General features: G+C 42.0%; 1 protein-coding gene across 1 annotated transcript; it reads left to right on the plus strand.

The window, feature by feature from the left end:
• The first annotated feature begins 784 nt into the window (after window positions 1-784).
• LOC130210156 (hepatitis A virus cellular receptor 1 homolog) lies at window positions 785-23,374 on the plus strand. The gene is given in 6 exon segments (XM_056440146.1): window positions 785-845; window positions 21,753-22,005; window positions 22,007-22,074; window positions 22,567-22,605; window positions 23,036-23,150; window positions 23,305-23,374. Coding segments are annotated over 6 exon segments (606 nt in total).
• Window positions 23,375-24,083: the final 709 nt, after the last annotated feature.

Here is a 24,083-nt window from a genome sequence, read left to right on the forward strand (position 1 = left end):
GTAAATCCAATAAAAACAGCAACACTTGGTATTTTCAAAAGGAAATGATGCATCCTTTATTTGCATATTGAGCGGGGAAGTGAGATTTGATAACAAGTGGTCGCCTTCCAGTGGCAACTCTGTACTGACGCACTAAGAGCTGTTTGTTGTGATTGGATCACTCAAGACGCTGATTGAAGCCAGGTGTGAACTATCTTCACAGATGTGTTTAAAACATTATGCAGTCAGATTCAAATCAGATACAGTACAGCTCGATTCATATACTGTCTTTGGAGAGAGCAATACAAGGGTTAGGTTTACATTTGAGCTTTTACAATACAATGGATGTGTGTGAAATGTTATTTGTGGTGCACACAAACTTGACACATTATATTTAAGAAACGCACATGCGACCTGAATCGATGACAGTTGTTAAGTTGTAATAGTTTATTTTGATAACATCTGCAGAGGTCTTATGTTTTAAATTAATACATATAGAAAGATATTATAATAGAAAATATTAGGGAGAATATTGATATTGTTATTAATGTATTATGAAGCATAGGGGTAATGTTTACTCTATGCAAATGTAAATGGCAAGAATTAATGTATGTTGCATGAGAGTGACTGTATGTTAGTATTATAGATTGACGAGGCTGGTTGAATTCCGTCAAGTGACTTACAATAATAAGGGACTTTTATTGTGAAAGTGACTTTAATGAGGACAATAACAAGATGGGACTCTTATTGTGAAAATGCGACGGAACCGGAAGTGACATTTTGACCGGGGCCAGTGAGATCGAGTATGAAACTCCGGGGTTTAGAGAAATCGGGTCTCTTCTACAGGTATTCCCCGAGGCCGCAAGGTATGTTTATTAATCAGAAGAACATGGATGCTGATACCTGAAAGACAACTTTAGTTTTTTTATGTAGTTTTTCCATGAAATGAGCACCACAAACAAAAGTCCATGTGTCTCCATCATTGTATAGGGGTAAGAATCAGAAATATCTGCATACCTGAATCCACTGAATTGTTTCGCTTGAAATACCAACTCTGTCAAGAGTTTAAAGGTTCTTGTTACATTGGATAGCAGAGAAACAATCCTTTAGTGCTCTGGTTCTCAAGATTTTTTCAGCGATGTACCCCCTGTGAAATATTTTTTCCAGTCAAGTAGGCCTACCCCCAAACCAGCGCATAATCTTTTTGGGTTGAAAAAATATGTAATACCCAACGCTGTGACATCAGTGTCTGATTTAATATAGAATATATAAAATTCTGTTTATCAACGTACACACTTACATTTTATTGAACATTTATTAAATACATTTTTTAAAAGGATTTTTGAATGGATGATAATTTTAAATCATGTACCCCTTGGAGTGCTTTTACACGTACCCCCACTTGAGAACCACTGTTTTAGTGTGTGTAAAATTATACAAGGCCATATATGTTTTTCAAATGTATATTCTGAAATGGGCCTGTCTGCATGATAAATCTCCTCTGTGAATCGCCACCTTAACGTGGTGGAGGAGTTTGAGAGGCTCAGTGATCCCGGGAGCTATGTTGTCCGGGGCATTAGCCCCGGGTAGGGTCTCCCAAGGCAAACAGGTCTCGGGTGAGAGTCCAGACTAAGAGCAGTTCAAAAACCCTGATGAATAGCAGCACACGGTCTTCAGCTACCTCGCCCGGACAAGGGAAACCGGAGTCGGTGGGAGGGGTCCTGGAGAGGGCACCGCCTGCCGACTCCATAGTTCTCCTGGGAGACTTCAACGCTCACGTGGGCAATGACAGAGAAACCTGGCGGGGAGTGATTGGGAGGAACGGCTTGCCCGATCTGAACCCGAGCGGTGTTCTGTTATTGGACTTCTGTGCTAGCCACGGCTTGTCTATAACGAACACCATGTTCGAACATAAGGTGGCTCTATGTTCTTGGTACCAGAACACCTTAGGCCGGAGATCGATGATCGACTTTATAATCGTATCATCTGATCTGCGGCCATATGTCTTGGACACTCGGGTGAAGAGAGGAGCAGAGCTGTCAACTGATCACCACCTGGTGGTGAGTTGGATCAGATGGCAGGGAATCGGCCAGAGAGACCTGGCAAGCCCAAACGTGTAGTGCGGGTGAACTGGGAACGTCTGGTCGAGGACCCTGTCCAGGAGGTCTTCAACTCCCACCTCCGGATGAACTTCTCACACATCCCGAGGGAGGTTGGGGACATGCAATCCGAGTGGACCATGTTCAAAGCCTCTATTGTGGAAGCGGCCGACAGGAGCTGTGGTCGGAAGGTCATCGGTGCCTGTCGCGGCGGCAACCCAAGAACCCGGTGATGGACACCGGGGGTCAGGGAAGCCGTCAAGCTGAAGAAGGAGGCCTACCGGGCCTGGCTGGCCCAGGGGTCTCCTGAAACAGCTGACAGGTACCGGCAGGCCAGAAGGGCTGCAGCTGTGGTGGTCGCGGATGCAAAAACTCGGGCATGGGAGGAGTTCGGGGAGGCCATGGAGAAGGACTTTCGGTCGGCCTCAAAGAGGTTCTGGCAAACCGTCCGACGGCTCAGGAAGGGAAAGCAGGGTCTACCCCCGGCTGTTCTCAGCGTGGGGGGGGGGGGAGCTGCTGACCCGGATGGGGGACATCGTCGGACGGTGGAAAGAACACTTTGAGGAAGTCCTAAACCCGGCCAACATGTCCCTTCTAGAGGGGGCAGTGCCTGTAGACTTGGGGGGGGGGTCGCACCAATATCCCTGGCAGAGGCCGCTAAGGTTGTTAAAAAGCTCCTTGGTGGCAAGGCGCCGGGGGTGGATGAGATCCGCCCTGAGATGCTTAAGGCGCTGGACATTGTTGGGCTGTCTTGGCTGACATGCCTCTTCAATGTCGTGTGGGGGTGGAACAGTGCCCTTGGACTGGCAGACCGGGGTGGTGGTTCCCATTTTCAAAAAGGGGGACCGGAGAGTGTGCTCGAACTATCGTGGAATCACACTTCTCAGCCTCCCTGGGAAAGTTTATGCCAGGGTACTGGAAAGGAGGCTCCGACCGCTGGTCGAACCTCGGATTCAAGACCAGCAGTGCGGATTCCGTCCCGGTCGTGGAACTGTGGACCAGCTCTTTACCCTCGCAAGGGTCCTCGATGTGTCCTGGGAGTTGCCCAACCAGTCTTCATGTGTTTTGTAGACTTGGAGAAAGCTTTTGACCGGGTCCCTCGGGAATTGTTGTGAGGGGTGCTGCGGGGGTATGGGGTTCCGGACCCGTTGCTATGGGCTATCCGGTCTCTGTACGCCTGCAGTAGGAGCTGTGTTCGCATCCTCGGCAGTAAGTCAGACACGTTCCCGGTGGGTATTGGTCTTCGCCAGGGCTGCCCTTTATCACCGGTCCTGTTTGTGATTTTCATGGACAGGATATCTAGGCGCAGCCTGGGGGTGGAGCAGGTCAGGTTTGGGGGTCTTGGGATCGCCTCTCTTCTGTTTGCAGATGATGTGGTCCTGTTAGCATCCTCAGACCATGACCTCCGGCACTCACTGGGGCGTTTTTCTGCCGAGTGTGAAGCGGCAGGGATGAGAGTCAGCACCGCCAAATCTGAGACCATGGTGCTCTGCCGGAAACCGGTGGATTGCTCCCTCCAGGTGGGGACAGAGTGCCTGCCCCAAGCGAAGGAGTTCAAGTATCTCGGGGTCTTGTTCACGAGTGAGGGTAAGATGGAGCGGGAGATCGACAGGCGGATCGGTGCAGCTGCAGCAGTAAAACAGGCGCTGTACCGGTCTGTCTTGGTGAAGAGAGAGCTGAGCCGAAAGGCGAAGCTCTCAATTTACTGGTCGGTCTACGTTCCAATCCTCACCTATGGTCACAAACTTTGGGTAGTGACCGAAAGAACGAGGTCGCGAATACAAGCGGCCAAAATGAGTTTCCTCCGTAGGGTGGCCGGCCTCAGCCTTAGAGATAGGGTAAGGAGCTCGGACATCAGGAGGGAGCTTGGAGTCGAGCCGCTACTCCTTCGCATCGAAAGGAGTCAGCTGAGGTGGTTCGGGCATCTGATTCAGATGCCTCCTGGACGCCTCCCGTTAGAGGTTTTCCAGGCACGTCCTACTGGGAGGAGACCCCGGGGAAGACCCAGGACACGCTGGAGAGATTACATCTCCTGGCTGGCCTGGGAATGCCTCGGGATCCCCCAGAATGAGCTGGAAAGTGTTGCGGGCGAGAGAGAAGTCTGGGTCGACCTGCTGGGTCTGCTGCCCCCCGCGACCCGACCTCCGGATGCATAAGCAGATGAGAATGGATGGATGGATGGATGCATGATAAATACTTTACTTTTGACATTTTAACAATGTTTTGATGCGAATACTTCAGGACTTTTACTTGTACCAGAGTATTTCTATATTGTGATATTACTATGTTTTACTATTACTACTACCTCGTAAAAGCCTCAAATTAGGGGGGCTTTCTAAAATGAATCCAATACCGTTCGTGAGAATCTGTATTTAAGCGCAACATTGTCTCTCAAAGTCTTGGAAACCAGGACGGCAACGTTAGGAAGCTGTGTGTGTGTGTGCTTGTGTGTGTGTGTATTCTGTTGCAGGGAGTAGCGTGATTGTGTGAGTGGACTAATTGTGAACAGAGTAGAGAGTCTAGTTGATTTTATTGGCTTGGCTCCATGAAATGTTGTTGCACAATGAGTCTGTATAGACTTCAGCATACCAAACGATTTTCTGGTGATCAATACCGAGTAATTCTTTATATTTTCCTTTTCTCCTGATAATTGTGAGTGTGAAATATTGATGCTTTTTCAGTTTAGTTTGCTCGCTAACAATGCAGAAGAGATTGTGCATTGACATGTTTAGTTGTTTGCAATGAGGGTGTTTCTGATTGGCAAGTCAGTGTCTCAGCAGTGCACATTTCTCACAGACTAACACGGCATGTGGTACATTTATTTGCTCCGCTGGACTGTGTTATTTGTGTTTGCAGCTTGTAATCCTGGAAACAAACTTCTATAATCACACTATCCTGCTAACAGGTTTGCACCTTCATGTTCTTGTGTTGTGGTTGTTATGTTGCAGTACAAATGGAGGAGGTGATAACTGTACCTGCACAGAGATTTATATTTGGACTTTGTCTCCCAAAATATAATAGATAGATAGATAGATAGATATATACTTTATTAATCCCCAAGGGGAAATTTGTCGAGACAGTAGCAGCAACACACAAGAATAAAAAACAAAACACAAAATATAAGAAACAGGGATGAAAGATATAGAAGTGTACAAGTAAGATAAAGTAAAATACAAAACAAAATATATATGTAAATATACAACACACATGCATACACAACACACAACAACACTGACAAATCCAATACAAAAATATTAAATATAGACAGAGTGCAAAAAGCAAAGTGTGTGTATGAGTGCAGAGCAAATGAAATGAAGGGTTAGGGTGATCTGGCAAGAGGTGAACTGTTGTAGAGCCTCATAGCCGTCGGCAGGAATGTTCTCCTGTATCTGTCCTTGTGGCAGCGGAGCATGAGGAGACGTCTGGAGAAAGTACTCCTCTGTCCCTGTAGGAGGTGGTGGAGAGGGTGGTCCGGGTTGTCCAATATGGACACAAGTTTCTTCAACGTCCTCCTCTCCACCACCTGTTCTAGGTGCTCCAGCTGGCAGCCGATGATGGAGCCAGCCTTCCTAACCAGTTTGTTAAGACGGCTGGTGTCACCGGCTCCGATGCTGCTCCCCCAGCAGACAATGGCAAAGTGCAGTACACTGGCGACAACCGACTGGTAGAATAACTCCAACATCTTGCTGCACACGTTGAAGGATCGAAGCTTCCTCAGGAAAAAGAGTCGACTCATCCCCTTCTTGTACACAGCGTTGATGTTGGCCTTCCAGTTCAGTCGGCTGTCGATGGAGACGCCCAGGTACTTGTACTCCTCCACCATGTGGGGTAAGAGGGCCGTCCTGCAACCGCAGGGTTGTGGGTTCGATCCCCGCTCTCCCCATTAATTGCAAGTCGAAGTGTCCTTGAGCAAGGCACTGAACCCCCAGTTGCTTCCCGGGCGCTTCACCGCAGCCCACTGCTCCTTAATAACTAAGGATGGGTTAAATGCAGAGAACTAATTTCCCCTTGGGGATAAATAAAAGTGTATATTCTTCTTATGTCCACGTCCACTCCCAGGACACTCAGAGGTGTAGGAGCTGTCGCCTTCCTCCTGAAGTCCACCACCATCTCTCTGGTCTTGGCCACGTTCAGCCGCAGGTGGTTCTCATCGGCCCACTTTACAAAGTCACTCACCACTGTCCTGTACTCCTCCTCCCGTCCATCCCTAATACACCCGACCACTGCAGAATCATCAGAGTACTTCTGCAGATGGCATGACTCCGTGTTGTACTGGAAGTCACTGGTGTACAGGGTGAAGAGGAAGGGAGACAGAACAGTTCCTGTGGGGCTCCAACATCACTGACCACCGTTCCAGACAGCACACGGCCCATTCTGACAAACTGTGGTCTGCCTGTGAGGTAGTCAGTGATCCAGGAGATGGTGGACGCGTCCACACCGACCACCCGCAGCTTCTCACTCAGCAGCAGTGGCTGGATGGTGTTAAATGCACTGGAGAAGTCAAAGAAAGTGACTCTCACAGAGACACCGGTTCCATCCAGGTGCGACTGAGCTCGTTGCAGCAGGTAGATGATGGCGTCGTCCACTCCCACATGAGGCTGGTAAGCAAATTGCAGAGGGTCCAACGACGATTTCACCTGCGGCCGGAGGTGGGCCAAGACCAGCCTCTCCAGCACCTTCATCACATGGGAGGTGAGGGCGACCGGTCGGTAGTCATTGAGGCCAGATGGTGTTGACTTCTTTGGGACAGGGACCAGGCACGACGTCTTCCACAGCAACGGGACTTCCCCCAGCCTCAGGCTGAGGTTGAAGAGGTGCTGCAGGACACCAGACAGCTGGGTGGCGCAGGTCTTTAGGACCCTGGGGCTGATGCCATCAGGACCTTCAGCTCTGCGCTGGAGTAGTTTCTCCAGCTGTCTTCTCACCTGGTCAGTCGTCACAGAGAGAGGGGGGAGGGTGGAGGAGCCCATTGTTATTGAGGGCTCGGTGGATGTGCAGCTCAGCAGGGGGGACAGAGGGGGAGGTGTTTGGGAGGTGTGATGTGTGGAGGAGACAGGAGAGGGCTGTGAACTGAACCTATTGAAAAAACAGTTCAGCTCATTGGCCCTCTCCAGGGAGCCCCCTGGCTGTCTACCTCCCATGAGCAAGAACTGAGTCTTTACAGTGTATTTTTGCAGTCAGTGAATGGGATCTTTCCACATCCGTCTTAATCAACATCTCTCTACAATCTTGTACGGCTGCCATAATCTAGGAATCTTCTCTGAGCCGAACCATGAACTCTGAGTTTGGTCAGTCTGAGTGTAGCTTGTTAATGGTGAATAAAAGGCAACACATTCATCTATATTAGATCCAATTAGAGGCCAAATGAGGATAAAAAATATACTTGAAGATTTAAAACATAAATTGATTGATAGACATTATTGTAAGATCACAATATGATCCAGTGAACATATCCAAAATGCTTGGATGTCATGACCGGGCTGGAATTCAATTCATACTTTTGTTGGGAGAGCAAACGCTGCAGGATTTTAAATTGCTAAAATCTAGCACTGGTTGGTATCATATTTCTCTGGTCCTTTATTAGGTCCCATTTATCTCCATCAATGATCACACCAAGTTTGATCTGTCATATCCGTTTAGAAGATCTTATTTATCAAATGTACGTCTCTTCGAAATGACTTGTAAACCTATTTGAGATCATTAAAGGTGAACATTGTTGGTTTTTATTCTTTTCTGATCAGTGTAGTTTTATTATCAGTGTGAAGTTTTACAGTACATTAGATTTATTTCTCTCAAGAGGGATATTTGTTTGCACAGCCAGTACACAGAAACATACATGCAGATCAAATATAAAACACAAAATATGTTCAGAGTTATAATGTTTGTTACATTTCAAGTGATATTGTTGCAAACTAAATATGCCTACTGAGTAAACAGCATTTGGAATTGATTTGATAAACGATCATGTGTGCATTAAGGAAGGCACCCGATCAATATGGCAGAACGCTTTAACGCGCACAGTAACTCAGTGGGTTGAAGGGGGCTCTTAAGAGTGGAAGATGCCAGCTTTATGGTTTTTTGGATAGCTATAAGAAGAGGGTCATCCAAGATTAATTCCACATGCAAGACTTTGCTATTTTTAAACAAAATGACGAGTTCCTTCTGTCAATACATTTTTCTTATTTCCATGGATGCACTTAAACTCCACAGTGGCAGTGAAACTACGAGCTTATTATACAGAGCTGTACTATTCTCTGAGCTCTTTTTAAAGGTTGTTTGATACAGAAATGCAAAAAGCAAACAAAAAAAGAATGTATTATGAGAAAACTTTTTAAAAGGCTGTTGGCATATGAAAAGGAATAATGTTGACAAATATAGTGCAAAATGTCACTTTCTCTTTGTTCTTCCAAACCGCCGTTCTCTTAACTTTCTGTTGAGGTAATCGTATAAAGGGACAGTTTATGAAAATCACTGAGATATTTCAGCCACCATACAAGCTTACATTGTTGTGAAATAAACTATGTCAGAGTTGAATGATGAGTGTTGTTGTTGTTGTTGTAACCGGATGTGAAGTAATTGTCAAGAAAACCCATCTACCGGCTCTGATGTCCAATCCAACGTGTCCGGCGGTCACATATTTCAGGATGTGCGCGTTGCGTCACTGCAGCTCTCAGCAAGCGCCACAAATCACCTCAGCTCTGCACCAGCTTTGCTGCAGAAGTGTGCTTGGTCATATATAAGAAGAGAACTTTAGGGGAGGGGAAGGACGGTCGGAGTGAGAGAGGGAGAACTTTAGGGAAGTGAAGGGATGGTCAGAGAGAGAGAGAGAGAGAGAGAGAGATAACTTTAGGGGAGGGAGGGGGAGAAGGATAGAACTGTAGTTCCTAGAGTCTTAAAAAGTAGAATGGGAGCCAGAGAACTCTAGTTATCAAGCTCCTCTTTTATGGAACCAGCTTCCAATTTCAGTCCGGGAGGCAGACACAGTCACCTCGTTTAAGAGTAGACTTAAGACTTTCCTCTTTGACAGAGCTTATAGTTAGGGCTGAATCAGGTTCACCTGGAGGTCTCCATCGTGGAATATGCCTACTATGAACTATTCATACACTCTGTCATATTCATTGAATGTATTTTAACTCTAAATCTGTCCTTCTGTACACATTACATCTATTGCACCTGTCCATCCTGGAGAGGGATCCTCCTCTGTTGCTCCCCCCTGAAGGGTTATTTGAGAGTTTTTCCTGATCCGATGTGAGGTTTTGGGACAGGGATGTCTATGTGTACCGATTGTAAAGCACTCCGAGACAAATTAGTAATTTGTGAAATTGGGCTATACAAATAAACTGAATTGAATTGAATTGAATAGAGGGGGGAGAGGGAGACAGATTGAGGGGGGGAGAGAGAGGGAGAGAGAGAACAAAAATACAGCCAGCTGTTCCCACATGTTCCCTCCCTCTCCTAATTTTGATAGTTTATAGATCACAAAATCACACACCACAAGATTCTGACTCTTTGGGTGGGCGGCTATGTGGGCGGGCGAGGCCTCCGGGGGATCGTCCACCCACAACACCGAGCTGGTCCTGTTCTACACAAGTCTTGTTTAATGTGGTGAACTTGACCCTGTAAATACTGAGAGTGTGGGGTTAAACAAATCACTGACTACATTTTTATACACCAAATATATTCTGTTTCCCCCGCCCAAAAAAGACAATATTGCTAATAAGCAACTCGCACGGCTATCAACATTATTATGTCATGCGGTTTACATACAGCTGTTCATATGTTTACATGTTCGTTGGTATTCTCCGCTGTGCTTGATACGTTGTTCATCAAGTCAACATATGTCAAAGTGAAATGGTGAGAGGCACATTTAAGTATTTTGTAAATACTTAAATAATGACTATTTAAGGCCGTCATGGTGACGTAACTTCTGCTCTGAGGATGATGATTGTCTCAACAACACGATACTCATTTCAGGCTTGTAAGCGAGAGAGCATGAACTGGCTGGTCTTTGTGTATTTATTTATCCGGAGGTGTGGTTCAGCACTTATACACTTAGTATGTGACTGTTAATCTTTGTGAAATTGTATATTATTATATTGATATATATATATATATATATATATATATATATATATATATATATATATATATTAGGACACTATATCATTTAATAAAATGAGTAGTGGTGACAGTTCATTATTACTTGAATGAATACAAATTGTAATTTACTGTACCGGGATTTTGAACACCTTGTGAGAAAAGTGGAAAGGATAAACCATGTTGTCGATGAAAGTTAAGTCAAATAATCCCAGGACTGTACAAAATAATCGAAAATCTACTATTAACAATGATTTAAGGGTATCCACAATGTTTTATTTACTTATTCATATAGATAATTGGCATTCATTCTATATATTACACATTTACACATTAGGGGCAAGAGCTCTGCTGTCACAATACAAATTATGACAGATGCCATCAAGGATGTCAGTTTGTGTCAGATAGCCATCCCATATGAACCTGGAACTAAACAAGGACATGTTTAGGAGCTTGAGGAGCTTATTAATTCATAATTTAAAAACTAATGTGTACACTAATAATAAAGTGGAAGCAAAAAAATGCCAGATTTCCAATGGGAGCGGCTAATATATAGTGATGGGCTGTTTCCAGATCCTCATGACTGAAGTGGATACTCACCACATTAAAGGGAGTGAACCAGACCTCCAGCATGGCAATGGACCCAATTATATTATTTAATTGTTATTGTGTAATCTATGCAGCATCCAAACAAATATATAATTGAAAAATATATCTATGTCCACCGCACAGCAAGAGCATAAGTGGACTGGCAAGGAAGTTCTTGATAGAACAAATTAGGCGAAAACAAGAAGTAGTCAGAGAAAACATTTGTGGGTATAGAATGTGCGGGATGTTTTTCATTAGATCTTTAATTTTTAAACCCATTTTTTGTTAGATAACGTGCGTGTGAACGATTGACAAAGAAACAATTCATCTTTTTATTTTGTTTTGCTGTTATAAATCTTTTTTTTAACTTGGTCTGAGGAAATATTCAAATTTTATGAGATAGGATTTTAGAGTTTTCTTAAGCTGTAAGCCATAATCAGCAATATTAAAAGAATAAAAGGCTTGCAATATTTCAGTTGATTTGTAATGAATCCAGAATGCATGACATTTTTGTTTTTTAATTGCATTACAGAAAATAAAGAACTTTATCACAATATTCTAATTTTCTGAGACAGTCCTGTATATACATGTTACTGATGTAGTCTTTCATGTTATTGCTTCTTTATGCTCTGTCCATCTCATGAAAGAATTAATTTAAATATACAAATGACAGCTGTTCAGCTGCAACTTAGCCGTGTGAATTGTGAGTCATGTTTCACACTGTTGTGTACTTCGGGAACACCAGATTTTGAGACTGTGGAGCAGTTGGTGATGGAAAAATATCAAACACATTTTCAGCACCTCACATTTGACCCCACAATCCCGAACGTTACGCACACATCCTTTGCAGGAGTTATTCCTCAAAGGAGTTTTCTACTTGTTCAACACATTTTCATTAAAAAAAACATCTTAAAGATTTAAAGATCTTTTTTTAGATCATATTTATTTAATCTTTATCTAGACAGTACATCCTATTGAGACACGTGGTCTTATTCATATGAGAAACTAAATGCTTCAAGGGATATTAGGTGGAAACAAAGTAGCATTTTGTGGCCCTGGCTCATCGGATCATAGTTAATCAATTAAATACAACCCTTCAAAAATGAGTCCCTTTTCTCATACTTAATTCTAACATGAGCAAAGATAAGTGCATTTGTTAAACATTCATAATAGTCTCTGAAGCATTTTACATTGTGTGGCAATCAAGACATTTTTGAAATGTAAGATAAGCACAAATTATAATCACAGTTAATGATACTTTTTAAATCAATTGGCTATTTGGCATGTTTTGTTGTCCAGCAACTCTACTCAAACTAACTTTTCTTTTGCATTTACGTTATTTATCTTGCTGCATTCACCCCATTTCGCTTCACACTATTGCATATATATGATTTAGTGTTGCACAATTGTTCACCCCAATAAGAGGCGGTAAAATGCAAAGAGCATCACCTCTTTTTTGTACAAAGCCGTCTGGTAAAATGGGTATTTAGCACAATCTTTTATTCATAAGAACGTTCCAAGAGCTTTTTGCTTAAGTCGACTCCGGAGTCAAAAATGTTCTGAGCAGAAAACCCCCAATACCACCATAAGACCTGTGTTTATAGTCCCCGTTGATGAAAGAGTCAGACATACTGCAGACTCTTAGTACAAGCTGTCTTTTGAAATCCACAGACTTTTGCCAGAATAAACAGCAATACAATAGAAGCGCATACAACATCATCATTCATTTGTAGTCGCTCCCCCTCTGCTCCTATTGGCAGCAGTGTTTATTATGAGAATGGGGGTGAAAAAGAGCATAGAAACGTGGAGTATTGACAGATGTAAGAAATGGTTATTGGACTTCTAAGACAAATTCAATTGTGAAAGAGAAGCCAGCAATTTATCCAAATCTCTTTTCTTTTGATTAAAATATCTGAATCTACAAACGGAGAGTGTGAAGTAAACCTGGATGCTACACAGGGATTTGTACTGTGATGTGATACTTTCTCTGTTTTGGTTCATATGTTGAAGAAACCAAATCCATTTGTGTCCGTTAAAAAAAAGCTATCTCACTTTCTGTCTCAAACAAGAAACTTAGATGTTGGGTTGCATAGTTGCCAGCGGGCCTTTAGAAGAAGCATTTTGTATAACCTAATTAAAATGCGAAAGGCGTCTGTGAGAAACTCCCATCAGACCCGCGGCCAAGTGAACTGCATAGTTGCAGCTAAAGTGTCTCCAAGGTGATTGCAGTGGGGCTATAAAGAAGTGCCTTCATGTTTTTATTCCATTTACAGGGTGCAGCACAATGCAGCGGAGCCACGTGTTCGATTGTGTAAGTCGTCATCAGTCATGGGTGTCTGGCTCCATGCTGATACATTTTAAAAGAAGCACATGAAACACAACTGAATGTGGGGTCATGGGGGGGGGGGGGAGAAATAGACCCACCGTGCGCTGATTGTGTTAGAATCAACGTAGCCTCAACTTTTGGCTGGAGTTTTAAATCACATTGTGTAACAAAATATATTTTGCTATATTTTAAGTCTGCAGAGATTCAGAGAAGTATGCATAGTTGCATGCTATTATATTTTATTGTTAACATAAATGTAACCATATAAATGAATAATAAAAATATAAATGTCTTATTCATATATGACAGCCAATCCAATATATCTGACTTGAAATGGGTACAATGTGGACTAATATAGTCACACATATATACGATTGGGCTCATTGGATCTTTGAGTCTCGGCTTTATAGTCACATTTGTACTGCATGCTAAAAAACTTTTTGTTTTTTGCTCCAAACTGCACAGGATTGGGGATTAATGTTCATTTGTGTTGTGCAACAAAATGTACTTTGTAGTCCCAGTTTGCAACATAAGAAAAACACGTGGAGGAAGAAGTGCGGAGTCTCAGAGCCGAAAGAAAGAAGCTGCTCTCGTCTGGTGGTACAGCAGCTGATGCTAATGTATCTCTTGCCAGACGGCAGCAGGGGGAACAGGCTGTGGCTGAGTTGGGTTTTGTCCTTAATATCATTTGAGCTCTTCTCAGGCTCCTCTTGTCAGCAACATCACTGATTCTTGGTAGAAAGGTACCAAAGATGCTGTAGAGCTCTTCTTTACCATACCGGCATGTGATGTTTCCAGTAAGGATGCTTTCTATTACTCCTCTGTAAAAGAACTTTGCACAGGAAAGTTGTCTTCTTCATTGTTTCTTCAAGAAAATCAACCTTTTAATTAACTTTCTTTACCAGGATGGAGATGTGTGATGACCTTCTCAGGTTGTCTTTGTCTCCTTTTTCAATAATAACCTGGTTGGTTTTACTAACATTGAGCTGACCACCACTCCGAGTTAGTTGGTATAGTAGGCATGGATGCTTGTAGTATGGCTAAGCCCCGGCGTTACTGGTGCTTTTTATGAGTAAGTTAGTACTATATAGTACTATATTAGTTATTTATAAGTATATATTATGACGTTGCTCTTCCAACTCCACACACACACATAGACACAAACACACATGCAGGTGCACTGTGGTGATGATTACTTGAGTTGAAAGCAACTACTCTTGTTACTGTACATGCAACACAATATTACTCTACATACTGACTTTGCAGTTAACTGTTGCTGCTCTAGAAACAATATTTAGTTAAATAACTTCTAATTCTATTCCTAATAAATCATTTTTTAAAACACTTATTTAGTCATGTAGAAATGCAGAGTATTGATAAGAGTAACTCCTAGTTGTACTAAAATCATAACGATAAATCTACCTGTAGGCACCATGCTTGGAAAGGTAGCCGCTGAGCTGAGGGGTATTTAGTTGGTCGCAACCTACCACAAACCATGAGATGCCAGTAAACCTTTAATCATTTGAATGAAAATGTTGGTTATATTCATTTCAATCAGGAGAGATGGGTATTTAGAGTTTAACAATCATTTATTACAATAGTATATTGCAATAGTGCAAAGTCTTTTTGGCGATTGGACTCCATCCTGAAGTAGGATAACCCAGGGGTAGAGATGCTGATATCTGCGCATGCAGAATTCCCCCATAGAGTCCAGACACTGGTGGCGGTGTCGAAGAAGCGTTGCCGCAACGCCAATTGGAGGAGCCTGGGGTGGAGGAGGGTCGAACTGACGCGAGCTGAAACGACAACTGACAGCAGCAGAGAACACAACTTTAAAGTGTTACCAACGACGCTGTGATAGGCTTACCCAACTGGGCTGGCTCTAAATGGTTGGTTCATTCATCGGGCCCGCCCCCAATCAGCTAATGGTGTAATCGCTGCAAGACTTGTGAATGAACCAGCTGTACCCAATGTCTTCCTGTCTGAACTTTCGCTGAGCTACATTTCTGTTCATCAGTTGCAAATAAGTGGCTTGTATAACTGCATTAACTATGGATTGTTTTAAACTTGTTTCATGTCCTAGCAGATTCCAATACCCCAAAATTCCCCCAAATGAAAATTAACAGAACTTAAAAAATTTGTCTTTAGATCTCTTTTAAACAATATCCTCTCTTTGATACTTGGAATGTCACCTTTGAACCTTTGAAAGGTGAGCTTTTGTTCTAGTGACTCGGTGCCCTCTCTCCCAGCTCCCCATTGTGTCCGTCCATGCAGACGCTGTGCTTCCTTCCTGTCTTTGTGTAGGTTCCCCATATGTATCGAATATCAGGGATTATTTGCTTATGATAGATGATGTTCTCTGTACACAAGACAACTTGAGGAAGAAGAAATGTGTGTGAAAATTCCTGAAATGAATGGATAGGTACATTTGTTTCGAGTGCAGATTCCGTCTTTCACCCTGACGTTGTTGAAATTGGAAATACCAGCTGGGATGTGAAAATTGGCAACTGGTAATGTTTGAGAGGCATTCTAAATCACAGAGATTTCATATCATTATTATATTTACTCTAAGAATAGCCCACAAAAACATCACTTTCTGATTAAATACGTTTTAGATTAATCCTGGGTTTTAACCTTTGACAAGACATGCAAGTACATTGAGTCCTGTAGGCGTAGCTCTATTCAAGCCTCCCACCATTTTGTTGGACTTGTTACTTTTTGGCCCTGCAGATATTTTTAGTAACCTTTCTATCCATATGTCTGACATGGGAAAAAGAAATAAATCAACCCACCTTTTGTCTTTTACAATGACTCAATTACTCCCACTGATTTGAGAACTGTGTGGACAACAGCAAAAAAGGAGCAATATCTCTCATTCATGTAACTATTGATTGAGACGTTGTTTGCTCCTATTTGAGCCAATGGCGGTTGTCAATTGTATAAAAAAACTGAATTGGATTTGACAAGTCAGAAAGGAAGGACAGAAGAGAGCGTATTTCTGTAAAAAGGGGAAATGTATTACGACTCTTGAGGGACTACTACGTCACTTTGCTGATTCAAATAGTTTGGTTTGTAGTCACTGTTGACCATATTCAATTTAGTTTATTTTGTATAGCCCAATATCAAAAATTAAAAATGTTCCTCAGAAGGCTTTACAATCTGAACACATATGACATCCCTGTCCCAGGACCTCACATCGGATCAGGAAAAACTCTCCAAAAAAATATAGCTAGTTAATTTTTTTACAAGCTATGAAATCACATAAGTGTTCAAATGCACGGAAGTACAGACATCGGTGAACACATCAGCGTTCGTTTCTGTGAGGTTTGTTGTAATTTCAAAGTTAAGTTATCTGTTAAGTCTTTCGCTGGTTCTGCTAAAAAATGTGGACGATACAAGCACTGTTTAAAAAGTCAACAGCTCAGCAGCGACTACAAAGTAGTCTGTTCAGTTTTAATATTGGATGTTCAAGATTTGTTTGTACATGCAGTAAACATCTTGAGTAAAAGCTAACTGCTAGCAAGCTAACTGCTAGCAAGCTTACTGCTAGCACGTTTCCTGACTGAACAGTATTGACTATCCAAGCTATTATTACAATAAAAAAAGTTTATTATATGTTATTATTTCTAGCAGGAAACACAATGGTATAATTATTTGTTAATCGCTCGTTGCTGGACTGAAAACGATAAAGAACTATAAAACTAGAACTTATTATTGAAGGGAAAGGTGTTTTTTTAATCTGTGTTTGCATAACTATAGACTTATTTTGGAGGGAGGCTTACTTACTACTGGCATATATATTATGCAACGTCTTACGGCAGTAGCAGCCACACTGTTAAAACATTTTTTTTAAATTGATGTGCATCTGACTAGGATGTTTATTTTCATGTTGTGCTTTTTAAATAGCAAAGAAGAATGTGTGTGCGTGAACACTTGCACAGAGATAGAACACACATTTTCTCATGACCCTTGCTGTGCTCAGTGCGGAGGAATCATGCCGTTGGGTTAACAGTACTGTGGCGGAGTCGGCCCTGTCTGCTCAGATGCAAAGAGAAGAAAAAACTATCTGATAGAAGCAAAAATTCGAACTTGCACTTGCTTCACGTCTTGGATTGTATTCCAGTTTTGAGCTTGAATGGGTGGACTGAACACCTATAAACTAAACTTGTAAAACTTGAAATTGTAGATTTAAGTATTTCAAACCTTTTTAAAAACAAAAATGTCCAAACATTTTAGATCTCTACCACTAGGGGACTTTGTGCTCCAGGATAATCGTTCCCATATTGGTCCCCTGCTCATGTCCTCGAATGGTTTTCTCAGCATCTTCCTGTCCTGTGTTAGTAGCAGAGGTGGCCGGGCCATGTGAGAAATGAAAAGAGGACTTTGTTTCCCAGTGGAGTGAAAGAGTTGGAGTCTCAGGTCAGGAGAACTGTTTCTCTTCTGTACATCCTTAATCATCTTTCCATTAAGGGCATGTTTATGTTTGCACATATTTCCTTTTCGATTGTGCCGAAGGAGACTGAACTCATGAGAATGTTGTTGGCTGAATATCCTCATATCCTGCAGTGGCTCGCTTCCTCATGCTGTGTATGCGTGGAGGCACAGTCTCAGCATCTTACCTTTCTCCTTTACATTTATAGGCCATAATCTGCTACAAAGTACACAACACAGATGACTACAAGCATCTTCAAGTGATAAGTCACCATAAAAGATTATTTGTGGGAAAACATCGTTTGCAACTGTATCCCAAAATGATGCTGCAATGAGTAACAGAAATGGGATTCATGGCAGCGTCCCAGCACACTGTGGGTGGGAGGAACGAGTAGCAAACGAGCACTGTGACTGCTCACTGTAAAATTACAATGATTACTATGTCCTTTAAAAGGAGACGGTGTGAATGCTATTTATTTTACTGACAAAACCTACAGGCAACTGTGCTGGTGAGTGTAAGGTGTATTTAAATCTGCGACAGATCTCTACATCCAACTTGCTCATTCTTAATTCATCTCTTTCTTTCACTTCTATCCTGTTTCATTTCCTCACTCATGCTTTCTAATCCTCTTTCACACATTCAGAATCAAATTCTCCCCTCACTCGCCTTAATCTGTGTTTGTTCCGTGTTTTCGTCACCATTATCCAGCTCTTGTGTCTTCCAGGAGTGCTTGGAGGCGTTTCCGCTCCCAAACTCCCCATGAGCTCTGATCTCCCTAGTGGGATATTAATAGGAGAGAGGAGGGGAGGGGGCATAGAGACACACTCCTGGGAGGGCAGAGGGTGGGAAGTAAGAAGTGGGGAAAGGGCCGGGTCTCTATAGTCGCCGGGAGCAACAACCATAAATCCATCATGAATTACACACAGACAAACCAACACAGATTTGAGTCTGTTCTTGAAGAGGAAATAAGGAATAAATGACAAAGAAACCTTCGGAGCAACAGAGGATTGACACACACACACACACACACACACCGTCGGTCAGGAGAAGGACAAATGAGAAACTGTGCTCATTTTCAACTGGATCTGTGTCACTGCAGTTAATGTGTACGAGCAGAGCCCGGCCATCCTCAGTGCCACATTGTTTTACGAAATAAAAATGTTTTTAAGAATTAACAGAAGCTAGAGACGCACTAACTTCGGTGTACCAACAGAGTTTTGTCTCTTTATTTTTGAATATATGACTTTTCTGATCAGTTTTCACGATGATGATGACTGGGGATCATGGTGAAAATGGCTTTGAAAGATGTGCGTTTCTGGAGAGCCAAATACTACTGACTCTCCTTCTACTGGCTTCATGTTCTCTTCGCACTCGGCCATCTCTAGCAGCAACTTGTAGGACAAACACAAGTGCTGATCAATCACAGTTCTCGTTTTCACAACGCTGTATCTCTGTAGCCGCCTTAGCTCCAACATGTAGTTACCTTTTAGAGGAGGGGCACATCAGCCATGGCCAACAAGTCCTCCAAATTAAATTATACAATCTGTTTATCCATGCCCTCAAGAACGACGGATGGAAGCGTATTCTGATCTCCAACGGATGACATAATTTGTCAGTTTTTTCCCAAACTGTAACTGTTGAAATATCAATGATTGACAAAGCAATAGGTGAAGCTTCGCTAGGTCTGCAGCAAAATATACGACATCGCTATGTAAACGAAAAGATCATGGTTTGGGTTGAAATGTTGCTTTAACTTCATGAAAGTGAGGGCACGATTGTGGTCACGCTTAACAATACACAATGTTGAAGCAGAACATAAACAGCGGTCTCCTGTGAAAAGTGTGTTTTGTTGACCCGTTGATACATTGTAATACTCGTATATCAACAACCTTTTCACAGTATGTATGGGCAGGTACATGTATGTATACTAAGTGGTACAGCCATCACATGCATACCCCTGGCATGCCATTAAACATGTGTTTGCCACTCTGCATATCAAGGGATATGCAAACACATGTTCAATGTGTTTGAGGAAGTAAAATCGAATAATAGGGGGCAGTATTGACCGCCAGCATCTTCCAGCATGCCGTTTGTTGTCCCATATCTCGTCCAGCAGATGGTCGGTGTCTATTTAGAGAGTAGAGGTCATCTGACGGAGCTTAGAGCTGTTTGACAGCTCAGCATGTTTGTCCCAAAGGTAGCAATGGATCCCTTTAAGTCAGTATTGCAAATCAAAATTTTCTCTCGTTGGCTTGCGATTAAGAAACCCCCCAAAATGGACCAAGAATGAAGCTATGATGTGTATTAGTGTCCCCATCATTCTTCACTTTTTTTTACATTACAAGCTCAATTGCTCTGCACTTCAGTTCCTCCAGAAATAGAGCTGACCAAGCAGCAACTACCAGCCTCTTTCAAATGTCTAAATATGACAAGACTCTGACCTTTGTCATTTCACTTCTCCTTTTCTGTTTGCCCCTGGTGTTAGACATCAGCAGGTTGACCAGCCAGAGATTTTTCAGTGTTGGCTCTTTTTTTTAAACTTTGAACCAGACCAGTTATTCAGCAAAAAGGCCATCTTTAAACCTTCATCTGTACAGAAGATTGACAATGGCTCAAATTTGAACCCAAACCGGAAATCAGAGTAAACAAGACTCCTCTTGCGAAGTTGAGCAATAAACTAATAGTTGGATGGAGGGAGCAGTGGTCTAAACGACCCTGCCGTCGTGCAGGCACATTGGCATATATGTTCATGATATCATAAAGAGAATAAATGGAGAAGAAATTTGATGTAATGAGTTGTTTTTATGAGTTCAGTGAACTGCTATTTTCAGATCCACTGGTTCATTTGAACACAATTCAGCTCTTTCGACGTAATATTCTCTCTCCTGTGTATTGAATAGTTTTGGTTTCTTTAAGTTAGCTGTAGGTCTGAGACAATCTGAGAATCGACTCACAGCTAAGAGAAATGAGAAAGAGAAGTGACAGAACACAGGACATTATTGTGGGAGGCCATGATCTATAGAGCACAACAGCAGCTCAATGGTGGCTGACAGGGTGGAGGTGGAGACGGGCATGTTCGAGGTAAACCGGCAAAGACAACATATTTTTCTCAGGCTGCAGTCCTCATACTAACTGTAGTAATAGTCATTTAACAATTGCCTTTGAGCACACACACACATCCACACATGCATATACACAAGGGCACTAACTGGAACGTAATAATGGTGATTTCTTTATCTTAACAAAGATTACAAACTTGACTGATTCGTGATTTGATTGCATGTGAAGTTTATTGGTATAGCTGTGAACAATCATATCGAGTTCGCAAAAAACATATTCTATTGGTGCGATAGTAGAGTATGACAGATGAATACTACGCCTGCTAATTCAAATTGTTCCATAAAAAAAGAAACTGACAGTAAAGAGCTTCATTCTACAATACAACAAAGAAAGGAAACACGGTGGTCTACAGTATCTTAATGGTCTACTCTAAACTAATAAAATGGATAATTTCAACTTTACTAGTCACTTTGAGGCATTTCTTAAACCTGATAGGATTTGGCGTAGGGTATTGTGTTCACTCATAAAGGATAGCAAATGGGTATTTTAAACAATGGATGAAAGACTGATTTAGATGGGGTTTTGTATGATAGAAGCTGGATGCTGGCTGCTGGGAACACTCTAGTGCGATACAACTCCTGCACTGGGACACTAAAAGGCCAAGGCTGAGGACCTAACAAAATGTCTTCTCAAATGAATACATGTGGGATTGCATGTTGCGAGTTTAAAATGCACTTATCTAGTTCCAGGTGAGAGCTGATATTTTGATGTACAACAATAACCTTGGATACGATGTGTGCTCATTGCATATCACAAGGATTCAATTTAAGATGTAGACATGTACTAGTATTGATTTCCTTCCTGATTTTGAAAAAAGGGAAGTTTAAACTTCAGTGCCTGTGTGTGGGGAGAAATCCATCTTCTCCTCACTTCAGGACATGGTTATACAATAGCCTACAAAGATGCGTGGTCTTTGTTATTTTTGCCTCATGACCCAAGTTGAGTCGATATTCGGCGCTTTATGGTTTTCTTGTATTTGAGGTGTGCTCATGGGTGTCTAACAGTGCTTATGTGTGTGTGTGCGCCTGTGTGGATGCATTCGTGGGCGTGACATTTATTAATTACAATCTGCATCACATCATCCAGTTTAATCGACTACTGTGTTCCACAGTGTCTTGCAGCACCCTCAACGTCATTGGCTTCTTTGGGCACAATGTCACTTTGCCCTGTAGGTATGACACCCAAACTCACAGCATCCTGAGTTTCTGTTGGGGAAGAGGGATGGTACCCCGGTTCAAATGTTCCGACATCATCGTCTCCTCACTGGATGGGGCTCTGCTCTTCAGGGAGTCGCGTAGGTACCAGCTGCAGGGCAGGGTGACAGACGGAGATGTGTCGCTGACCTTCCTGGTACCCAGTGGAGTGATGCAGGCTCGAGATCCCAGGGTGGTTCAATGACGAGAAGGTCAACACACACCTGGAAATGGAGGAAGGTAATGCTCATAATAATCATCCAGGTTGAATATGAACTTTGTCATCCAGCCTGAAGGTATTTGGTTTTTCAATCTCTTGTTGTTAGCCGGGACTGGACACTCGCTGCAGTGGTGAGTAACCACCTGTGAATACAATGTTGAATAGTGGACATGTTGATCAAATTAGTTTTACGCTATTTTTTACATTACATTACATGTCATTTAGCTGACGCTTTTATCCAAAGCGACTTACAATCCTGTTACATTCATACACCGTAGACGCAGCTACAGGAAGCAATTTAGGGTTAAGTGTCTTGCTTAATCGACTGAGGCGGGGATTGAACCGCTGACCCCCTGATTGAAAGACGGACCTGCTACCCACTGACCCATAGTCTCCATTTTATTGCCAATGTGTTGTGTTAAGGGATAAAACATCATGTTATTTGCATTTTATTTTTAAGGGTAAACTTTATTTTATATGTGTTAGTAACTGACGGTTTAAACTCCTTACAGAAATATTGACAACATCCTTGACTAAAAATGTGGAAGTTGGTGACCCAACATTGTACATATTTGCAATTAAAACTATGGTATTGTACTTTTGATAATCTATAGTGTTGTGTCTGAGCTGTTTAACAAAAAAAATATAAAGAACTGAATGAAAATGTCCTCCTAATCTCAGGAAGTATTTCTTTAAAATGAGACTTTAAAATAAAGGAGGAAAGCTGCACTCCCATAACTCTCATGCAATCTTTGTTTTTATTTGTAACCAATGCTAAAGCACATATGGCCTTCTTCAGGAATATTTTCCCATGATATTTGTATTGAGGTGTGTGGGTTAGAATTGAGAAATAGAGTACACTGATGTATTAGTTTTGTAATATTGCTTTAAATATACAGTATATTGAAAATGTATTGTATATTTATGGCATATATTACAAACTATGTGCCAATTATAATTGACCCAGTCCCTCATGATAAGGTTCATTTTCAATGCAGTAAAAATTCAAAGCCTTCTTTGAAGTGGGGAACATTGGGAGGGCGGTAGCTATTTTTTCCTTCGCAATGATCATAATCCTCATCTTTGTTTTCCATTCGTGTGGAATGGATTACAATTTGTGACTCATGTGCCATTCAGATTAATTTTACACATTCAAGGTGGGCGTCTATCAAGCCGTTGAAGTCACTGAGTGAGTCTTCTTTTTATAGACTGAGAATATCATTTAATGCTTATTTCTTCAAACCAGGGAGAATATTTCTGCCGAAGACACTTCAACATCTCCACACCTCAACTGCTAAAAACATCTATGAAGTATTATAGAGGGTCCCAACATTATGATAAGTGAATCCATAAGGAACTGCTTACTGAATGTGTCGGCTTTTGATTGCTGACTTGATGCAACTCTTCAGCTTTAGAGGGAAACCGTTGTCCTTTTTAGCACCATACTGAGTCGTACCGCTCTCTGATCGCTCTAAAAAGGGAAAATGTGTGACATGTGGCTGAAAAGATGCAACAAATATCATGCAGATTAATTGATTTGTCGTTTGTCTGTTTTTCATAGCACCATGGATCTCACATCCCTTAAAAGCTGGTACATGGTTTATACTTGTGGACACAATGCCACCTATTGGACCTAATGCATCATTCATATTAGAATATTCTACCATGAATACACTGAGCAATCTGTCTGAAGTTATCAGATGACTATAGTCTCAATGTTTTGAATAAAACTGAATTGAACTGTATATTGAACTGGCCAGCAAAGAGTAAAAAGAATAATAAACTACAAAACATATATGAATATGATACATCCTCTCTTAACTCAGTTAAACCTCCTCGTTATGAGGATTTTTATATTATGAGGAGTCACTCCAACACTGATATCGTTCCAGTTATTTGCTGGCGGGTTTCTATGAATCTGTTTGGCAAAGTAAGCAACATGTAAGTGAGACTTTGTTTTTTATTTCATGGATGGTGTGAGAAGATCAATTTGTCAACTTTGCATATCGACAAATACTCATGCGGCTCT

This window comes from Pseudoliparis swirei, chromosome 19 (genome assembly GCF_029220125.1).
Source record: "Pseudoliparis swirei isolate HS2019 ecotype Mariana Trench chromosome 19, NWPU_hadal_v1, whole genome shotgun sequence".
Lineage (NCBI taxonomy): Eukaryota > Metazoa > Chordata > Actinopteri > Perciformes > Liparidae > Pseudoliparis > Pseudoliparis swirei.